Source organism: Acomys minous, assembly GCF_964271855.1.
Source record: "Acomys minous genome assembly, chromosome: 19".
Taxonomy (NCBI): Eukaryota; Metazoa; Chordata; class Mammalia; order Rodentia; family Muridae; genus Acomys; species Acomys minous.
In genome coordinates, this window is record NC_140499.1 from 35567073 (window position 1) to 35585614 (window position 18542).

Below are 18542 nucleotides of genomic sequence, written 5' to 3' on the forward strand. Positions count from 1 at the left end.
ATAAAAACAAAAACAAAAACAAAAACAAAAAAACAAACAAAAACAAAAACCGAGACAGACAATTTTGCTTAAAAACGCTTCAGATAGAGGGCACATGTGTGGGCATGACTTCAAGATCTTAGCTCTAAGAAAAGCCCTGCTCCTTCCTCATCACTGGAGTTGTGGAGTCTCTCTTCTTTGCTGAGTCATCATCATCTCTCTCCATCACCTCCTTCCCCACTTGAAGAGCACCAAAGGGCCAGCATTCACCAAAGGGCCAGCATTCACCAAAGGGCCAGCATTCACTGGGGATTCAACTTAGCCTTTCTTTCTTCTACTTCTATCTAGTGATTCTCTTTGAATCACAGCTAAGATGTACAGTTTGTCCCCTAGCATGAACCTTGGTGCTACACTGAGCTGTCTTCCGGGCCCCGCCTTTTCTAGTCACCCTATTAACTCAGAAGTTGCAGGAGACTGGCAGAAACAGCTTTGGTTTTTTTGTGCTGGTTTTATCCAGCAGCTTCTTTAGTTTTATCTGACACTTTCAGCAATTATTACCTTGTTTTCTCCCTGGGATTTATTGCAAAGGTCAAATGAAATAATTAATTATGGTATTATTATAATTGTATAATATAATGGTATAATTATCTTGGTTCTTGGAACATTTTGGATCCACAGAAACTGTCCCTCCTTAAAGCTGTTCTGCTTAGAACTTTCAAAAGGTAATTTGTGACCCCGTGGATCATATCCAAAATGTCTGATCAAATCCAAGCCTCTCAGGGGCTAGCCTTAGCTTACTGTCAGTATTCTTCTTACTGCAAAGTAGCCCCTTTGCTGGCTTTCCAGGTGTCCAGGGATAAAGCTTCGTCTGAAGGTATGGCAACAGAAAGGCTTTTATCAGGACACATTTATATTTCTTCGTGGATGAGTGTGCCTATTCGTCCATCTGTGATCTGGTAGAGTACAGAACCTCCTGGCCTGAGAACAGGCTCTAGTGGCTTAGGAGGCAGACAGGAATGCAAACCAGTGTTCTTCAGGGTGTAAGAGAAACGGGCAGGGTGGGGCCTGCGGCTAGGCTAACTGGACATCTGGTGTGTATTAGTTACCTAATTGCTGCTACAACAATACCACAAACTTCGTGGCTGAAAACAACATTGAGTTACTGTTTAGAGTTTCAAGCTCAGCATGGGTTTCAAGGGACACAACTGAAGTGACAGTCTGGGTTCTAATGGAGATCAGCTTTTTCCAACTTGAACTCTGTCCTCGTCTCTTATTCATGACCCACTACCTGGTTTTTTTCCTCTATCCTTACACCTCTTTAGCTTTGCTACCCCCGCTGCACCCCACTTCTCCATTTGTAATGGACACTATGGTTAATCAGCTCTACCAGTGCAATCCGGAGTCACCCCCCCCCCCATTTCAAGACCTTGAGTCACACCTGCATATCTCTTTTCTCAGCTGTGACTCCTCCATCCTCTCACAGTTTCTCCCATGGCGGAGGCAGCCTGCCATTTAACCGAAGACGTAAAAGAATGTGAGATCAGTGTCACCATCTTTCTGGGACAAATTCAGATCCCATGATCCTGACGTGAAATTTTCTGACTATTTTTTGGCACGTGTGGATTCAGATATGAAGAGTGGTAACACTACGCAGGCTTGTGCTCAGCTCGTGTGAGGCAGTGTACTGATTTCCCAAGGTTTCTGTCACACTACTTCACAAAACTGTATGTCTTAAAATAATAGGAATCCGTAGCCTAATAGTTCTGAGGAGTCGACGTTTGGAATCAAGGTTCAGGCAGGGCAGTGCTTTCTATGAAGGCCCTGACCAAGCGCCCTTCCTGAATCTTCATACTGGCATTTGTTGCCTTGCAGGCCCATTGCTCAGACCTTTCTCTGCCTTACCTATTTCTCACGGAACTCATCCCATGAAGCAGTTTGCAAATTTTCCCTCTCACCAAATACCAACCATTGGATCGCCGCTCGCCCTGGTCCAGCCTTGAAAAACTCATGTCCAAAAAAGGTCACATTCCTAGGAACTTCAATCCACATGCTTGCAGGGCACAGGAGTGTGTGTGTGTGTGTGTGTGTGTGTGTGTGTGTGTGTGTGTGTGTGTGTGTGTGTGTGTGTGTTTGTGTGTGCGAGCGTGCGCGCGCGCGCATGCGTGCACGCACATGCATACATGCACCTAGGACCTTAGCATTCACTTGGTAGGGGCTAGTTCAACTGACAACAGTGGTCCTCCTGCCCACAAGTAGCCCCCAAGTCTCTATGCTGAAATCTCTCTCTAAATAAAATGGGTTTGGGGACAAATGCAATTGATAGTAAGTGGGACTTGATTAAGGTCTGTTGATTACAATGTGCAGCCTCACCTTAGGAGATGGCTCCCCCTCACTCAAGATATGGTACCTGTTCCCCATTAGTGGGGCTGCAGTACACAGCCAGCTTGGCTTGGCGTGACTCAGGTGGCACTCATGCCTATGTACCAGCAATGCATAGTCCTCATGGGCCTATGGCATTTTCTACTCTCGTCTGCCCAATTCTTACTTAGTTTTTGACTGGGACACGTGTTTGCAGCCTCACCTTTGATGCTCTGGTGGAAACACTGTTTCCACATTAGTTTAACCAAGGTTGTCTAATTGTGTGTAAGTCCTCTGCCCTATTGCCTTCGCAATGAGTTTTATAAAGCAAACTTCCACACATGCACTCTGCAGCTTATGAGCGCTTCACGGTTAGCTGCTAATTATCCTCTGCTTCCATGGTAGTTTTCTAATTCTTCAGAAAATCATGATTCATTTTCTTTTCCTCTATAGAAGAGTCTTTTTTTAAAAAAACACCTTTTCCTGCTCTACCCTGATTATCCACTACTTTGCCCCCTCCTTACCCAGAGTGGAGCAGAAGGACAGTGCATATCCCGTGGAAGGTGTCATTAGATGAGGTGAAAGGACGCTGCCTTTGCAAAGCCATAAGTCACTTACTTGAAGTCAGTGTGACCCATCTTGTAGACAGCTGAGTTTTCCTCCATTTCTGTTTGTTATTCATTAGGTGAGGTAAGCCTGCCTTAACATTTTTCTCCCCTCAAAAGAAATCCTGCTGTACCGTCTTAGAGGTGCTATTCTCTGGCATTGATTAGCTGAAGAAAGGAGGCATCCATGAGTGGCCTCTGTGTGATCCGGCCTCTTTCTAGGCTATGAGGAGGGAGAGGCAGGCTCCTCTGTCTCTTGTTCTGCCCTTCCTTAGCCTTCAAAAATGACCTGGTTTTCTTAACAAGCACCATTAGGAATACACTTTATAAAAGAATGAAGATCTCTGTAAGCTCAGTTCCACATGAAGGAATTATCCCAGCGTTTAAACACTTACACATTGTAAATGATCATAGATGAATTTCTCAGTGGCTCCTCTCTCTGAAAATTCAAACAGCTGGAGCTAGAGATGGGGAATTGAAGATAAAAATGAAAAGGATGATGAAAGGCACCTCTAAGATATAGCATTCCATGGTTATTACCTAAAAGGAGGGGTTTTTTTTTGGTTCATTACAAAAATCACATTGCTAAAAACTGACATCCAACACAAAGCCACATAAAATATTCATTATGAAGTCAAGTGGTAGCAGCATCCCTGTTACAACCCTCAATTTTAAGTCACGGCAATATCTCCAATACCAAGACCATAAGCAGATTTTTTTCCTAATAGAGCTTAACTATATGGTAACAGATCGAGAAATATAGTTAATGATGATTTGCGATGTGGATTTTCCTTTTTTTTTTTTTTTTTTTTTGGTGAAGCATAGCAAACCCAGGGCTTAGTAGTACATGATACTACTAAGATACCCTGAAGCCTATCACCAACCCAGATGCAGAATACTCTTGATTAAAATGAACATTAGGAGAAATTAGCCATTTCAGCTGTTCTGGTCACTTCCAAACCTTGGTGCATCCTCTGAAGATACTTGTGGCTAAGTCAGGTCATCGGTGGGGGCTGTGCTCCCGTGACCATGAGCACACTCAGGCGTCACTGGCTCTTCAGCAAACACAATAGCTGGAGTGCACCTACCCTCTCAATGAAATTGTCACTGGAGTAGTCAAGAGTCGAAGTGCTACGGAGGTCTTTGGTGACAAAACAGAGGACGGCTTTCTGAGCTGCTCCTGCGGCCCATAGGATGCCAGCCAGCGCTGCAGCTAGAGCCTGCTCCTGCTCACGCTGGCTCAGGTTACATAAGCTGCAAGGCAGGCAGGGAGGGAAATGAGCAACCTGGCCTGTGATGGTTCTGCCCTTCTCTGGGTGTGGAGGATAGCCTACAGGTTTCCTTCTCAGCCTGCAATGTGAGGGTGCTGCAGGACAGGCTGTTCTTTCTGCATGGATCATAACTGCATTTTATTTCTCTCAGCAACATCAGCCTATCCTGTGCACTCTCTTGCCCTCTGTCTCTGAACTCCAAAATGGGTCGCCCTGAACTTGTGGCCAGCTAACACAGTCATTTCTTCCGGTGCAATCCCAGATAATCCATCCAGTCTCGTCTCCTGGATGTCTGCTTTGCAAAACTTCTTCCCAGAGGGATCCCCGAGAACCCCCCTTGCACATTTTAACCCCATGCCTTTCCCTCAGGCACATATACCTTCCATTTTCACAACCTCCTTTTCCACCTGGTCACATCTTAAAGAGGTAACCGCAGCTCCCCACTTTGTCATCACTCACGGCGCCCAGTGCTTTGCACATATCACACTGTTTAATCCACAAAAGTGCCATGTGGCAGTAGTAGAGGTGTTCCCTTTTCAGACATGAGGAGAGTAAGACACAGAGGGTTAGGCTCTGGACCCTCAACTTTAACAGGAAAGATCTCTGGTCTGCACTCAGGCTATCTTAGGGCCTCCAACTTCTCTGGGAAGTGGGAACAGTCTTTCCTCTGCTTACTTTTTGCCTTTAAATTTACCATGTGCATCTCACAAGGAAATGCTGAACAAGGCTACCCGTTATTTATATAGTTTATCTAGCTCTTTGATGGGATGGAATAACTGCAAAGCTCGAGAACAGACAGAAGGACAAAGACAATTGTAACAAAGATGGTTCAGGAAAGCTACATGGAGCAGGGGTCCCAGAGCAAAGACTTGTTTATATTTATTCAATGCTTTACTTTATCCCAGGCCACTCTCTAGGCTGCATGTGTGTGCGTCTGCACTTTGTTTCAGATCGCTCCTGCATGTTTTCCTTCCATCTACTTTGGGTCCTGCTCCTTGTGACTCCAACTTTTCCACTTTTCTAATGGGTTTGAGTCACTTTGCCCAGAAGTGACTACAAATGATGTACTTTCCCTTTGGATGACCCATCGCCAGTGACCGGCTGGGGTGGGAGATATAGAAGCCCTGCCTCTTAATTGAACATGGGACACACTGAAGAGCAAAATGTGTTCCCTGGTTTCTCCCCCAATCTCACTGATGTGTCTGGGGACCATTGCCCTCCTTAGGTGACTTCCTTGTTCTTCCTTGCCCTCTGACAGATGTCTCCCGAGGGAACTCCCCTAGTAAATCACTTGCATAAGGAATTTACATCCTGCACTCTGCTTCTGCTCATCGTGGCTATTCACAGTCTTAGACTGTATTCCATCGTCTCCAGTTTGGGGTGATAAGCTGCCTTGATGGAGGATAGGCATCTTCCTTTTGCTCATTTTTATTCCTTTACTATCTAACACAGGGATGACGAGAGAGGTTTGTTAGTTTCTAAGATTAACTAAATAACGGTTGAGCTGATAATTTAACAAAAGGGCAAGTACAGAACAGCGTCCCGTGTCAGCAGGTTAAGTAGGAAGATGGATTCCTCGTCTGTCCGATTTTTCATCTGACAGACTGCTTGAGTCTCTTTAGAGATGTTAGATTGGATCTTGCCATAGAATATGGACAAGGAGCGTCCCTGGAGCCCGGTGTTTCACTTTACATGGCAGGTTGTCTGCAGTAGAACACAGAGTTTGCCAAGCTCATTCTGCATGTGAACACTGAATGTGACGTCAGGAGAGCCCTTCCCAGGTAACCCAGGCCCTCTGAGCCATTTCTGTCCTTTTGGTTTTGTTTTGTTTTTGTTTTTGCCATTTCTGTCTTAATGGCAAACATCCTTCCTGAATAAAGCAACCTGAGAATTCCATTGTGACTGTTTAGCATATAAAGATTCTAGGTCCTTAGGCCACTCTTAAGTGCTACCCACAATCCTCTTACCTGTGAAGGCTGCAGCCTTTTCCCTCCTTAGTAAACAGTAAGTATTTGATGATTGATCCTTGCACAGCCATCTGAATGCTCTGGGTGCCTCCCTGATGTGGGTAAAAAAGAACAGTGAGGTAGGAAGGCTGGCACGGGGCTTTGGATCCCAGTGGAACCCAGGGCCAGCATTATAGAAGTAAGAAAGTCTTGGAACCGGACGCTGTTGTTGTCTATGCTTCTCTGCAGCCTTCCCTTCCTGGTGTCTCCTGGGGCTTAGCGAAGGGACCCTACTCTTGTGTGTCACCTTCTGTGGGCTATGTCTGAGAGCCATCACCAAGCTAGACGCCACAGTGACTGTTTTCTGTGGTGCCCTCAGCCTGGTGCCTGGGGATCAAGGTCCTCTCCCTCCTGTGTGCTCCACACCACACTTTTACTTCAGAAGGAGGCAAGAAGCCAGTTGGCTAGCTCCTGAAATGTAGGTGTGACTAGTGATTTCTGACATGTTACTGACATTCTAGATTTTTCTAGATTTCCTTCGGGAAGCTTTATGCGAGGCTTGAGACTTGGAGAGAGGCAACGTGGTGAGAACTGATAAGTGTTGGAGGAATTAAGGCCTGCAGGCTTTGTTAGAACCTAAACCATTTTTGGTAACTTTAAGAAGTCTTTTTTTAATCATTTGTAGCTTACGTATTCATTTCTACATTTGATTGGCCCATGCATCCACCAAGAAGCACAGGTCAGCATTGGGTTAGGAACTGGAAATGACTGAGCCAGCCGTCACCTTTTCTACTTGTAAAGCAAAGGCCAGGTCAGAGAAGGGATCGTGAAACTTGAAGTGTGCCTTTCTCCAGTCACTGCTGAGGACTTGGTTAGTGTTTCCAAAGAGGCTTCTTTGCAGCATCTGAAAAGGCAGGTGAAAAAGAACAGGGAAATAAGTGATCCAGCCAAAGAGAACACGTCCTGGCCACACCCGTCTTGCGGAAACCATCCTGCCTTACATCTATGTTCAGATTTGCCTCAGACTTGAGGTCCAGTTCTCCCTGTATAAAGCCCTGGCCAGAGCCTTCACATCAGGCTCTCTTCCAACACTGACCTGAACATCTAGTGTGTCTGGTTGTGTCTCTGTGTCTTGTCCCCCCATCAGCCAGCTCCAACACACGCATCTGCTCTGTTCTTGTGCCTCTCACCCTAATATCTGTGACTCAAAGATAGTTGAGATTTTTCTCTTGATCCAGGGGAGGAGAGGAAACAGACAGGACCCTGAATTTCTATCCTCAGTACAATAGTAAGTGATTTCAACCATATCACCAAGCATCTTGGATATTTCCCTGGATACTTTATAGCACACTAAGATCTGTGAGGGACTTTCTAGGAGAGAGAGAGAACAAGCAAGCAATCTTTTATTAAACCAAGTCCATGAAACATAAATGGAGGGGGGTTGATTTTATTGTCATTGTGACAAACTGTTCTTTGGCTTATGGTTTCAGAAGGTTGAATCTTATTTTTGTGGGGGGAAATACATGACAGAGTAGAACAGTGAGGAAGTATAAACAGGAGAATGTTGGAGCTTGGATAATTTCCTATTTCCCCTCTTACTCTGTCAGGACCCCCAGCACATGTGGTAATGCCACTCACGTTCAGGACAGGGCTTTCCCCACAACAAATCCTCTGGGAAAGCCCTCACGGCCATATTTCAATGTGTGTCTCAGTCTCTTAGGTGATTCTAAGTTGAGTCATACTACTAATAAAAATCAACCTGCACCATTCATAGTCAGAAACCTTATTAGTCATAGCATAGCATATACTTAGCACAGCATAGGATTTAGCTACATTAGAAGTCTAATATCTTCAAACTATGCAAGCTACCATATGTAGCATGCCATAGGATGGTAAAAGTGCCATGAAATAAAAAAGGAAGGAAAGAATATTCTAATTGAATTACTCAGGCTTTATGGCAGAGTTTGGATTTTAACCAGGCTGGTAAATGCATGTGTTGAACATCTTATGTGTACCCAAGCATGGGGCCAAGCATTTTTCATTTAAAATATTAAGTTTTTAAGGTATGTGCTACCATGCCTGGCTCTTTATTTTTTAAGATTTATTTATTTATTCATTTCCTCCATTATCATCTTCATTGCTGGTGGGAATGCAAACTTGTACAACCATTTTGGAAATCTACCTAGCACTTTCTCAGAAAACTGGGAATAGGGCTTCCTCAAGACCCAGCTATTCCTCTCCTTGGAACATACCCAGAAAATGCTCCACCACATAACAAGGACATATGCTCAACCATGTTCATAGCAGCCTTATTCATAATAGCCAGGACCTGGAAACAGCCTAAATGTCCCTCAGTTAAAGAATGGATAAAGAAACTGTGGTACATATACACTATGGAATACTACTCAGCTATTAAAAACAAGGAAATCCCAAAATTTGTGGACAAATGGATGGGACTAGAAATGATCATAATGAGTGAGTTAACTCAGAAGCAGAAAGACTAACATGGTATATACTCACTTATAATTGGGCACTAGCCCAAAAGGCACATCCCACAAAAGTCTTCATTTATCAGGAAATTGGGATAGAGGTAAGGATATCCTACTGAGACTCTAGGTAAGAGATATATAGGAGATGGGGAAATAGAATGACCCAGAGGGTCCTAGAAACCTACAAGAAGAACATCGTGATGGGTAGATCAGGGCCCAGGGGTTTCTGCTCAAACTATTGCACTAACCAAGGACAATACAATAGTAAACATCAAACCCCTATGGACAGGACTTTCTCCAGTTTTGTGGAGAGCAGGGACTGACTCTGACATGAACTCTGGTGCTCCATATTTGGCCACCTCCCCTTGGTGGGGAGGCCTAATGGCACTCAAAGAAAGAATAAGCAGGCTACCAAAATGAGACTTGATAGCCTATGACCATATAGTGGGGGAGGAGGGCCTCCTCTGTCTTAGACCTAGGGGAGGAGAATAGAGTGAAAGCAGGAGGAAGGGAGGAATGGGAGGATACAAGTGATGGGATAACAATTGAGTTGCAATCTGAATAAATTAATAAAATTAAATTTTAAAATATATTTATTTATTATTTATACAGTATTCTGACGGCATGTGAGCCAGGAGGCCAGAAGAGGGCACCAGATCTCATTATAGATGGTTGTGAGCCACCATGTGGTTTCTGGGAATTGAAGTCATGACCTTTGGAAGAACAGCCAGTGCTCTTAACCTCTGAGCCATCTTTCCAGCCCCTACTATATTAATTTAATTTTGGGAGTAGGCACCGTTTCTGTGATGGTTAAGGGTACATGTCAACTTGCCAGGATCTGAAAATACCTGGAAGGCAAGCCTCCTGGCACACCTGTGAGAGATGAGAAGAGATTGTATAGATTAGGTCAAATGAGGGAAAAATACGCACTGAAAGTGTCTGGGTCTTGAACTGTATACAGAGGAGACAGTGAGCTGACTACAGCATTCATGTCACTGCCTCCCAGGAGCTGCTTCAAGCTCCTGATGTTTTGACTTCCCCATCATAACACACTGCACTCTTGTAAGCAGAGCTAAACCCCTTCTCCTTGAGCTGCTTCCATCACAGTATTTTATTATGGTCCTTATTTCCTGACTGTTTTGCTCTGTCATTAGGTCCCGACCATGATAGAATGGAACTCTCTGATGCTATGAGCCAAACTTAATAAGAGAAAGCAAGATGCTTGCCACCCTCCTTTTATCTGGACTGAGGGACTGAAGGCTGAGAAGGGAGGCATTTGCAGTGAACAAGCTAGCAGAAACAAAGAGCTCGCACCCCACTCCTCTAATATGCCCCCCCCCCTTTTTAGCACTTCCTCCAGTGAAAGCAAAATCACTTGCCAAATGTCATCTTCTAAATAAAATAAAAGTTGAATCGAGAGAGGTATGGCAGTGTACTGTCTTTTGCTGGTCTATCCCCTAGCCTGCCAGACTGGAGAAAGGGACAACTTCCTCCAAGATAACAGCTCCATAGTATGTTCTTTAATGCCACATCCCCGGGAGCAGAGACACTCATCCACACTCTGAGACAGTCTGAATGGAGAGGAGGGCAGGCTCATGTCCAGGGTGCCTTGGGATGGACTAGTGAGAAACTGGAAAGGAAGATCAGGGTGGCACAAAGGATGAACAGTGAGAACGGAGGGCACCTGTGGCCCGATCCCAGAGGGCTTTAAAGCCAGTTACAGAGCAGGAACGAACAGGCTCTGGAGCCCAGCTGGTCCAGAGCCATGATACATCCTTTTCCTAGCTTTGCACAGAGCAGGTTCCCCTGGGGTTGCAGAAGGACATTTAGAAGGATGTAACATGTTTTTCCCCATGCCAGCCAGGGGACTGGCTTCACAGCTGGAGTTGATTTCCTGTCCACCTATGTGCCAATCTTCAAGAAAAGTTTATCTTTATAAAGATTACAAGTATATGCATTTCCTTAGGAGCCAGAGATGAGTAGGAGAAAAACTCTCTGAGCTGGGGGCCAGGGCAAGGGTATGGCAAGGAAAAGCAGCAAACACGCCCAGTGGCTGGAGATAAAAATCTGCTTTGGGGGATACAAGACAAGGACATACTGTTGCTAAGAGGCCATTGGCCCACAGCACGTGCAGAAGAAGCATGACAAACTAATGAGAAGTGGTTCCCCAGCCACAGAGTTTGAAAAGCCCAGAAGAAGGATTTTAATAAGCCTGCCTCTGTATTAGGCTTAAAAGCCATCTTATAGGCAGGTATATAATCCTCTAATCCCAGCACTCTGAGGGCAACAAGGCGGGCCTGGTCTAAAAAGCAAGTCCAGGACAGCCAAGGCTACACACACACACACACACACACACACACACACACACACACACACACACACAAAAACTGTCTTGACACCCCCTGCAAGCCATCTTATAGTAAAGACAAACTAGGTCCATTCCTGTTTTTTGATTAAACCTCTGTTTCTCAAGGATTGAGCTCTGCTCCACCTGTGACCTTAACTACAAATGGTTCTGTACTGCCTGTTCCAGGAATAGCAGTCATGTCTTTCTTTCAAAAGGTTATTATGACAACTTGTTGTTATGACTACCTTGTTCTGACTACCTTGTAACAATGTCTTTGTTTTAGGAGGTTGCCGGGAACAACTTGCAATGCTTAGTTTCTGCTTCTGTAACTCCACCTATCTGTCTGCCAAATCTCTCATTTGAAAGTCCAGGAAAACCCCTGCTCCTGGACTGTAAAATCTCTTATCTTCCCCGTGTCCAATGCTGTTCTCTTAAACCCTGTCTTCAAAAAGAGATCACTTGGGTACATAAATTAAAAAAAAAAAAAAAAGCTTGCTTCAATTAATTTCTTGCTTTAATTAATTTGGCCATGATTTGGGTCAGTTATCTTTCTCTCTAAATCTGTGGGATTAACAGCTTCCAACCCAAGGACTGAGAGCTCCAACCAGCTGACCTCGTTGACCATGGAACCGTTCTTATTTCCGTATTGAGGAAGTGGGGCAGCTGCTCTCATTCCATATCATGCTGGTTGTTGAGGGAGAAGAATGAAAAGGGACTTAGGGAACCGTGAGTGCTGAGAAAATGCAGACTGTCACCATCTTTGCAGAAACCCTGCCTGTTGGTGTGCAATGGAAAGAAAGTCCTGACACAGATGGGAGACTTCCAGAGACCAACAAGAAGGGAGGAGGAGCCATGTATAAATTAAGACTAAGAAGTCTTAGGCTTCAAATTCAATTTGAAATGATCTGCAAGCTCATCCAGACTTCCTGTTGCTGTTGCTAGCTGCCACCCCTAACTTTAGTTGCACCTCTGGGGTACTCTGAAGCAGAGAGCTGGAGCCCCTCCCTCCCAAGCCAGTGTAACAAAGGGGGCCTCTCTTATGTGCATAATGTTCATTTTCATATCAGATATAATTTGCGATAAAATTAATCTGATACACACTTAAATGATATTTGTATGTTGTGCTGCCTGGGAACTAGACAAGTGGGTGGAAAAGATGACTGTAACATTATTATGCAACATGATAAAGCGCAGTTTATAGTGATTCTATCTTTATTTGCTACTTTTCTGGTATTTGTAACATACACATTCAACCAGGTGCTCAATCACCCTCCCCACTGCATTTGATTTCCTTACCTGTTTGAATATGTATGTGTGGCTCTCGTGTGGATGAGATCACTTTTATTGTCACACTCGTGGACATGGAGCCAGGAGAGAGAGGATTTTTATTACAAACACAGGACTATTTATGAACATGTTTGCACGCTGTGGGGTCACCACAGCAGCTAGTAATCACATGGGATCTTGGGAAAGCAATTGTGACAGGACAAGATAAAGCAAAACAAAACAAAACAAAAACAACAACAACAAAAAAGCCTTCCTCTATCTTGTGTTCTTGCTGAGGCCTTTTAAGGTTTAAATAGAATCTGATCTCCTTGATGGAAAATTACCCAGCTGTATTCTAGGAGCCAAAGGTCACAATGCCCCAGCTCACTTACCTTAGCCTGTTCCTTCAGAACCCCCTGAGCACTCTTAGCTTCTGCTAAACAGCTTGCTTCTGTGAAGCCCCTCACCCCACTCCTGCAGCTGAGAAGCAAGATGCCAGGATGTGAGTTTTGCCTTCAAAACCTTGTGCTCTGGACACTTGGGGTCACACTTAGATTCCCCAGATACCTGGCTGTGGTCCGGCTGTCTATAAACTGTGTCTGAGTGGTCATCTCTGGTGGGCAACCCATAATACAATGGGGGGGCAGCATAATTTATGATGGAAGGCAGTGGGGAACGGAGCTAAGAAAAGGAGCATTCTCGCCCCCTCCCCCAACTTACTTCTTTCCCTCCTACCAGTCTCATTTTAGGGATCCCCATTGTTTAAACCCAGCAGAAGCCAGGGTAAGTGTAGTAGAACTTTTGGTTTCTTAAAACGCACAGTTATGTTTTTGTTTTAATCCCAAGTATGCGATTCAGGGTGGCTTTTAGTTTGTCCACAGCTGGTAATTGCCTCATGAGGCTAGGTGTATGTGTGTGTGTGTGTGTGTGTGTGTGTGTGTGTGTGTTCTACATGAACTGCAGTTAGTGGGATTCTGAGGACCCTGAGAAGATATGTACACCAGAGCTCAGAAAGAAAGGAGGAGAATGGAGAGAGAGAGAGAGAGAGAGAGAGAGAGAGAGAGAGAGAGAGAGGAGAGAGAGAGAGAGAGAGAGAGAGGGAGAGAGAGAGAGAGGGAGAGAGAGAAAGACTCTTTGAGGAGATGTCAGAGGAGGAAGAAAGCTGCTTGTTCCTCCTACTGCTGAGTTTGCTGTTTGATGGTTAGTTGGCCTACTAGTTATCCTGATGAGGATGACCTTAAATAGGCAGAAGCAGCCAAGGAGAACTCTGCCCCCTTTCCCTACTATCCATCTTTCTCCCCTACCTAGTGTTGGGATGTTGGAAGGGATATTAGGAGGGATAAGGAGTGGGGAAGGGAGGTAGAGGGATAAGAAACCAAATAAAATAAAATAAAAATATGTGCAACAGGTAAGGGTTTCCCTATTGATGGCAGTGGTGGTGGTGGGGTCCCTCTTTATAGAAACCCTACAGTTCAAGTTCATGGGCAGAAAGCAGGATGGGAGGCTCATAGCAGATCTCACTGGTGGGTCCTAAGATGCCTCAGAGGGATGTGCAGAAGCAGAGAATTCGTAACTGCTATTGAGGCCTGTCTATGAACAAGACCACACGCTGGTACATCAGGGTCTGCCTCCTTAACACCAAAAGCGCACGAGCTGCCCCTCTGACAGATATGTTGATTTCTTGCAATCACTTTTTGAGAAAGAGATTTCTAGGGAATTTCCCAGCTATATCAGGGGTTTTGTTTATTGGTTGCTAATAAGCCGTCACCAGAATGCATTCCTGCCTGGGTGTGGGAGAAGGGTCTGGAAGTGGAAAAGGATGAGGATCTGACACTGAAGGGATGGAAGGCTGTTGGACAGAACTGGATAAGAGTCCAGTGGTCCTGTTCCTGTTTCATCAGGGTCTGTTAGCTCTTTCCATCCACCAAGCTTGCCATAGAGGTCAAGGAAAACAAAAGCTCTGAGACAAAAGGCAACAAACAGTGAGAAACAGGAAAGGTGAGGATAGAGCTGGTCGGAGGCTTGCTGTACCCAACCCCCATTTCTTGAGGGGATTCCCAGCAAAGAGACAGCCTGTTTCCTGTCAGAAAGCATCATGCATCAAGAGCAGCAGAGCCACACAAAAGACACTCGGTGAGTATGTTTTCACTCGGAGCCTGATAATTTGCCAGGCAGCTGCACTGCTGAAATGCTGATTAGAACTGGTCAAGCCTCCAAGACTCCTCCCTGGGACAGGCTCCTTCAGAGTCCTGGGGCTCCACGGCAGACGTCCCAAGGTGTGTTTAAGGAATGCTGCTGTTATTTGGGGGACACACTAGCATCTGGGCCACATAATGGGAATACATCCAAATTCATTTTTTAAAAGAAAAATCAATTCTCTCTACTTTTGGGACTTCCTTAACACGCCATCAACTCTGTTTCCACTGCGCTGGTTTGAATCTTTTGTTTACAGCCTTTCCAAAGGGAAAGGACTGCCTTGGGGAATACAGGGAGAGATCCCCTGGCCTCTGTGAGGGCTGGTGAGAGGAGCTTTCAGATTTGTGCCCTCCTGCATGCCCAACACAAGGCTTTTAAATGTCTGTGAGTGCTTTCTTTATTTTTAAAATGTGTGTGTGTGTGTGTGTGTGTGTGTGTGTGTGTGTGTGTGTGTGTGTGTGTGTGTTTTAAAAATAGACAGTACATTGTGTGGCTCAAAAGCTAGAGTGCAAAATGTAAAAAGACTTCCTCCCATTTGCTCACCCCCCACCCCCACCCCTCCTTGTGGCCTAGGAAGCTTTGTGAAATTTATCTCTTTATTTACAAGCAAATATCAATATAGAATCACAATTCTCTCTCTTTTTTACACAAACAGTGGTCTAGCTTTCCTATATGTATCTTATGTAGTAAAATGCATACACAAGCTGGTTGACCCTCATCCAGAATGCTTGGGATGTCATGTGTTTCAGAATTTAGAATATTATGTGTATTCTCTCTCTCTCTCTCTCTCTCTCTCTCTCTCTCTCTCTCTCTCTCTCTCTCTCTCTCTATCTCTCTCTCTGTGTGTGTGTGTGTGTGTGTGTGTGTGTGTGTGTGTGTATGTATGTATGTGTGTGTGTGTGTGTGTAAGATAGCTTGGGAACAAGGCTCAATTATGAATATGAAGCTGGTTACAGTTCATATAAATCTATATCCACTGCACAAAGGTAGCTGATGTGACATTTGATGTGCCTGCTTTTTTACTACAACCTGAGGTCAAGTGAGGAATTTTCCTCTGGTCATGTCAGTGCCCAAAAAAGTTTTGGGCTTTGGAGCATTTTGGGTTTTGGACTAGACATGCACAGCATGTATACGCCATAACTTCTGAACTATTGTTCAGTATGGGCTTCATAACCTCTGAGGCCCACAGCACTCCCAGGATTACACACTACTGTTCACTATTTAGAAAGAGCATCAGCAGCTGGGCACAGTGGCACACGCCTATAATCCCAGCACTCAGGGAGGCAGAGGCAGGTGGATCTCTATGAGTTCGAAGCCAGCCTGGTCTACAAAGTGAGTCCCAGACAGTCAAGGCTATGCAGAGAAACCCTGTCTCGGAAAAAAAAAAGTGAAAGAAAGGAAGGACGGAAGGAAGAAAGGAAGGAAGAAGGAACAGCTAATTGGAGATGTAAGTACAAGCTGAGACTCCATTTCAGGCTTCACAGCCATCAGTGAAGTGGAGCATCTTGCATCTTATGAGAGCTCTGTTGTACATCTATGAGCCAGGGAAAGAAAAAAGCTTGCGAGGAAAGATGGGTCTGTCTGTGAGAAAACACGCCCAGACTTAATGCCAAAGGCCTAATGAAGACTTTGTATGTTTGTTCCATGTGGCACTTCCAGGAAAGGTTTTAGTGTCTCTGCTCGTGGCTCTCAAGTGAGACCTGGTAGAGTGCACAAACTGCAGCTTTCTGTATGTGGTGGGTCTGACCGCTCAGCAAGTGCTGCTGGTCTTTGCCAAGATATTTAGGCTGGTTTTGACTGTCTTTGCAACTGTCCCGGTGCACATGTCTCTGAAGGGAGTCCTTCTTGTGACTCTCACCCTTAAGCCTTGGGATTCTAGAATGTGGCACAGACCATTGGAAGATGGGGAGAGTGTGCGACATTGTCTTGGATGCCTGGGTGTCCTTATGATTTAGCGGACCCTATTGGAGGGCCCTAATCAGCAAGGACACTCACCCTCACTGGCACTTTTTGCCCTGGCTTAACTTCACTCATTTACCAGCTTTCAGCCACATCTTTGACTGTGACAGAGGCTCCTTCTGACATTTGCTGGGATCTTGACTCCAGTCCTGGTTTGCTTGGCTCAATGGGTGTGGCACTCAGTTTTCATTCTGGGTATCTGCTGCAAACCTCAATCTCCCCAGGGTCAAGACTTAATTTGGTAAATGTTCTCTGAGGCCAGAAGCTTCCAGACCACCTTAGAGCCTCAAATGTTAAGTTCTTTTTGCTTGTTTGTTTGTTTGTTCGTTTGTTTTGTGACAGGGAACCTCTATGTAGTACTGGCTGTACTGAACTCACTATGTAGACTAGGCTGGCCTTAGACTCACAGAGATTCCCCTGCCTCTGCCTCCTGAGTGCTGGGATTAAAGGTGTGTGTCACCATGCCTGGTCTGTCAAGTCCTTTTAAAGCCCGTATATTAATTGATAGCTCCCTGAGCTGTTTCCTTCTGAGATCTATGCCTTGTTCTAAGACTGGACCTAGGAAAGTTCTCTCTCTCCCTCCCTCCTTTCCTCCTGTCCACCCAAAACCAGGGCCCTCTCTTATCTACATAATTTTTTACATATTTGCAGCACTCATCCATCTGCCACTTAGAGGGTCTGTCCTAGTGTATGCTAAATAACAAACCATTAGAATGTAATGTCTGCCCACCCTCAAATACAACTGTCAGATTGAGGAAGTAAAGAGACGTAGGGTCTGTGAAGAAAAGACAGCCACGACCAGTGTCCTTCACAAGTACCATAAATAAGTCATTTTAATTATATCCTCCTTTTTACCAGTAATAGCCATCTGTAGTCTCATCTTTGGTAATACTGTCACACGACAGGAGATCAGATTCCCCAGTGTTGCTGTCTGAGGGGAGATTGCATTTCATTTCATGTTTAATTGACAAGCTATACTTACTGTGGCCATTGACGGGGAGATAGGAAAACCATCCAGTGTTGAAGAGACGCTGGAGAGTCTGGGAACAGAACAAAAACTGCTGCATGGCAACTGTCCTTGTCCTTTGGGCCGAAGCATTCCATATCTTTCTCTAGTTTCCTCAGCAGATATATGGGCGCCATCAGGATTCTGTATGAAATGTCACCCCCAAGTAAAGCAAACTGCTAGTGAAGGAAGACCTCGTTTTCAAAAAATGTTTCACATTTAAAGATGTCTAAACTGTGATAAACAGTAGTTTAAAAAAAAAGCTGAAAAGGCCTAATGTCTGTGTCAAAGAGATTTTTCCTAAACTTTATGGAACCCGGGAGGTGAAATGTAACTATGAAAAAATAATCAGTGCTATCAAGATCTTGGCTTGAAATTATGTTTAAAGAAAGATGTAAATGTCACTCTGTCTTGGGGTGACAGCGTTTTGTAAGCGTTGAATGAGTCATCAGGCCAGGCCAGGTTACCCTTCTTATCTTATTAATCAAACAATCAAAGAATCCACACACACCCCCCTTTAATTCTTTCTGACTCTTATTCCCTCTCAAAGGAGTGTAAAGTTTAAAACACTCACCATATCTTTTTAAAAAATCTATTTTTCTATTTCCTGACTGATGCTTCTGGCATTTGTATGTTAGCTAACAGCCACTCTTTCAATTTATCATTCAGATACCAGTGTTATGAAAACAGCTTCCCAACTAGTAGTCGACCATGAAGGACACTGCCTTCTTAATTCTTCTGTATTCCTGGAGGTGAGGATGCTTTCTTATCTCCTGAACACAGCATCTGAGCCACAGACGGCTGATGGGATGAGATGAATTTCGTAGCCCAAATGAGAGAGCTTCACGTTTATGCCAGTGGGCTTACCCACCCTGTGTAAGACCATAACGTGACATTTATTTACTCCTTCCTTTCAAAAATTGTCTTATCTTTTGAGTGTTCTATCTCCCCAGAGGTAACTATCAAAATTTAATATTTACAGAACTAAAGTAGAAACATTATCTCTCTGATTCTAATTTAGACTATGGCTAAGGGGGCTTTAGGAAAAAATAAATAAATAAGGCTTTCGCTCACACATTACTTGGAGGAAGGTGCTTTCGTGTTGTCATTAAAATTAACA

General features: G+C 44.6%; 1 protein-coding gene across 1 annotated transcript in view; it reads right to left on the reverse strand.

Annotated features, from left to right (window-relative positions):
* MINDY4B (MINDY family member 4B) overlaps window positions 1–17483 on the reverse strand; it is a gene marked incomplete at both ends in the record, with an annotated part of 34702 nt that extends 17219 nt beyond the window's left edge. The window contains 7 exons of the mRNA XM_084769187.1: window positions 3338–3403; window positions 4031–4196; window positions 6181–6272; window positions 6944–7063; window positions 12654–12741; window positions 17272–17347; window positions 17399–17483. Coding sequence (XP_084625313.1) covers window positions 3338–3403; window positions 4031–4196; window positions 6181–6272; window positions 6944–7063; window positions 12654–12741; window positions 17272–17347; window positions 17399–17483 — 693 coding nt within the window. The remainder of the gene's footprint in view (window positions 1–3337; window positions 3404–4030; window positions 4197–6180; window positions 6273–6943; window positions 7064–12653; window positions 12742–17271; window positions 17348–17398) is intronic.
* Window positions 17484–18542: the final 1059 nt, after the last annotated feature.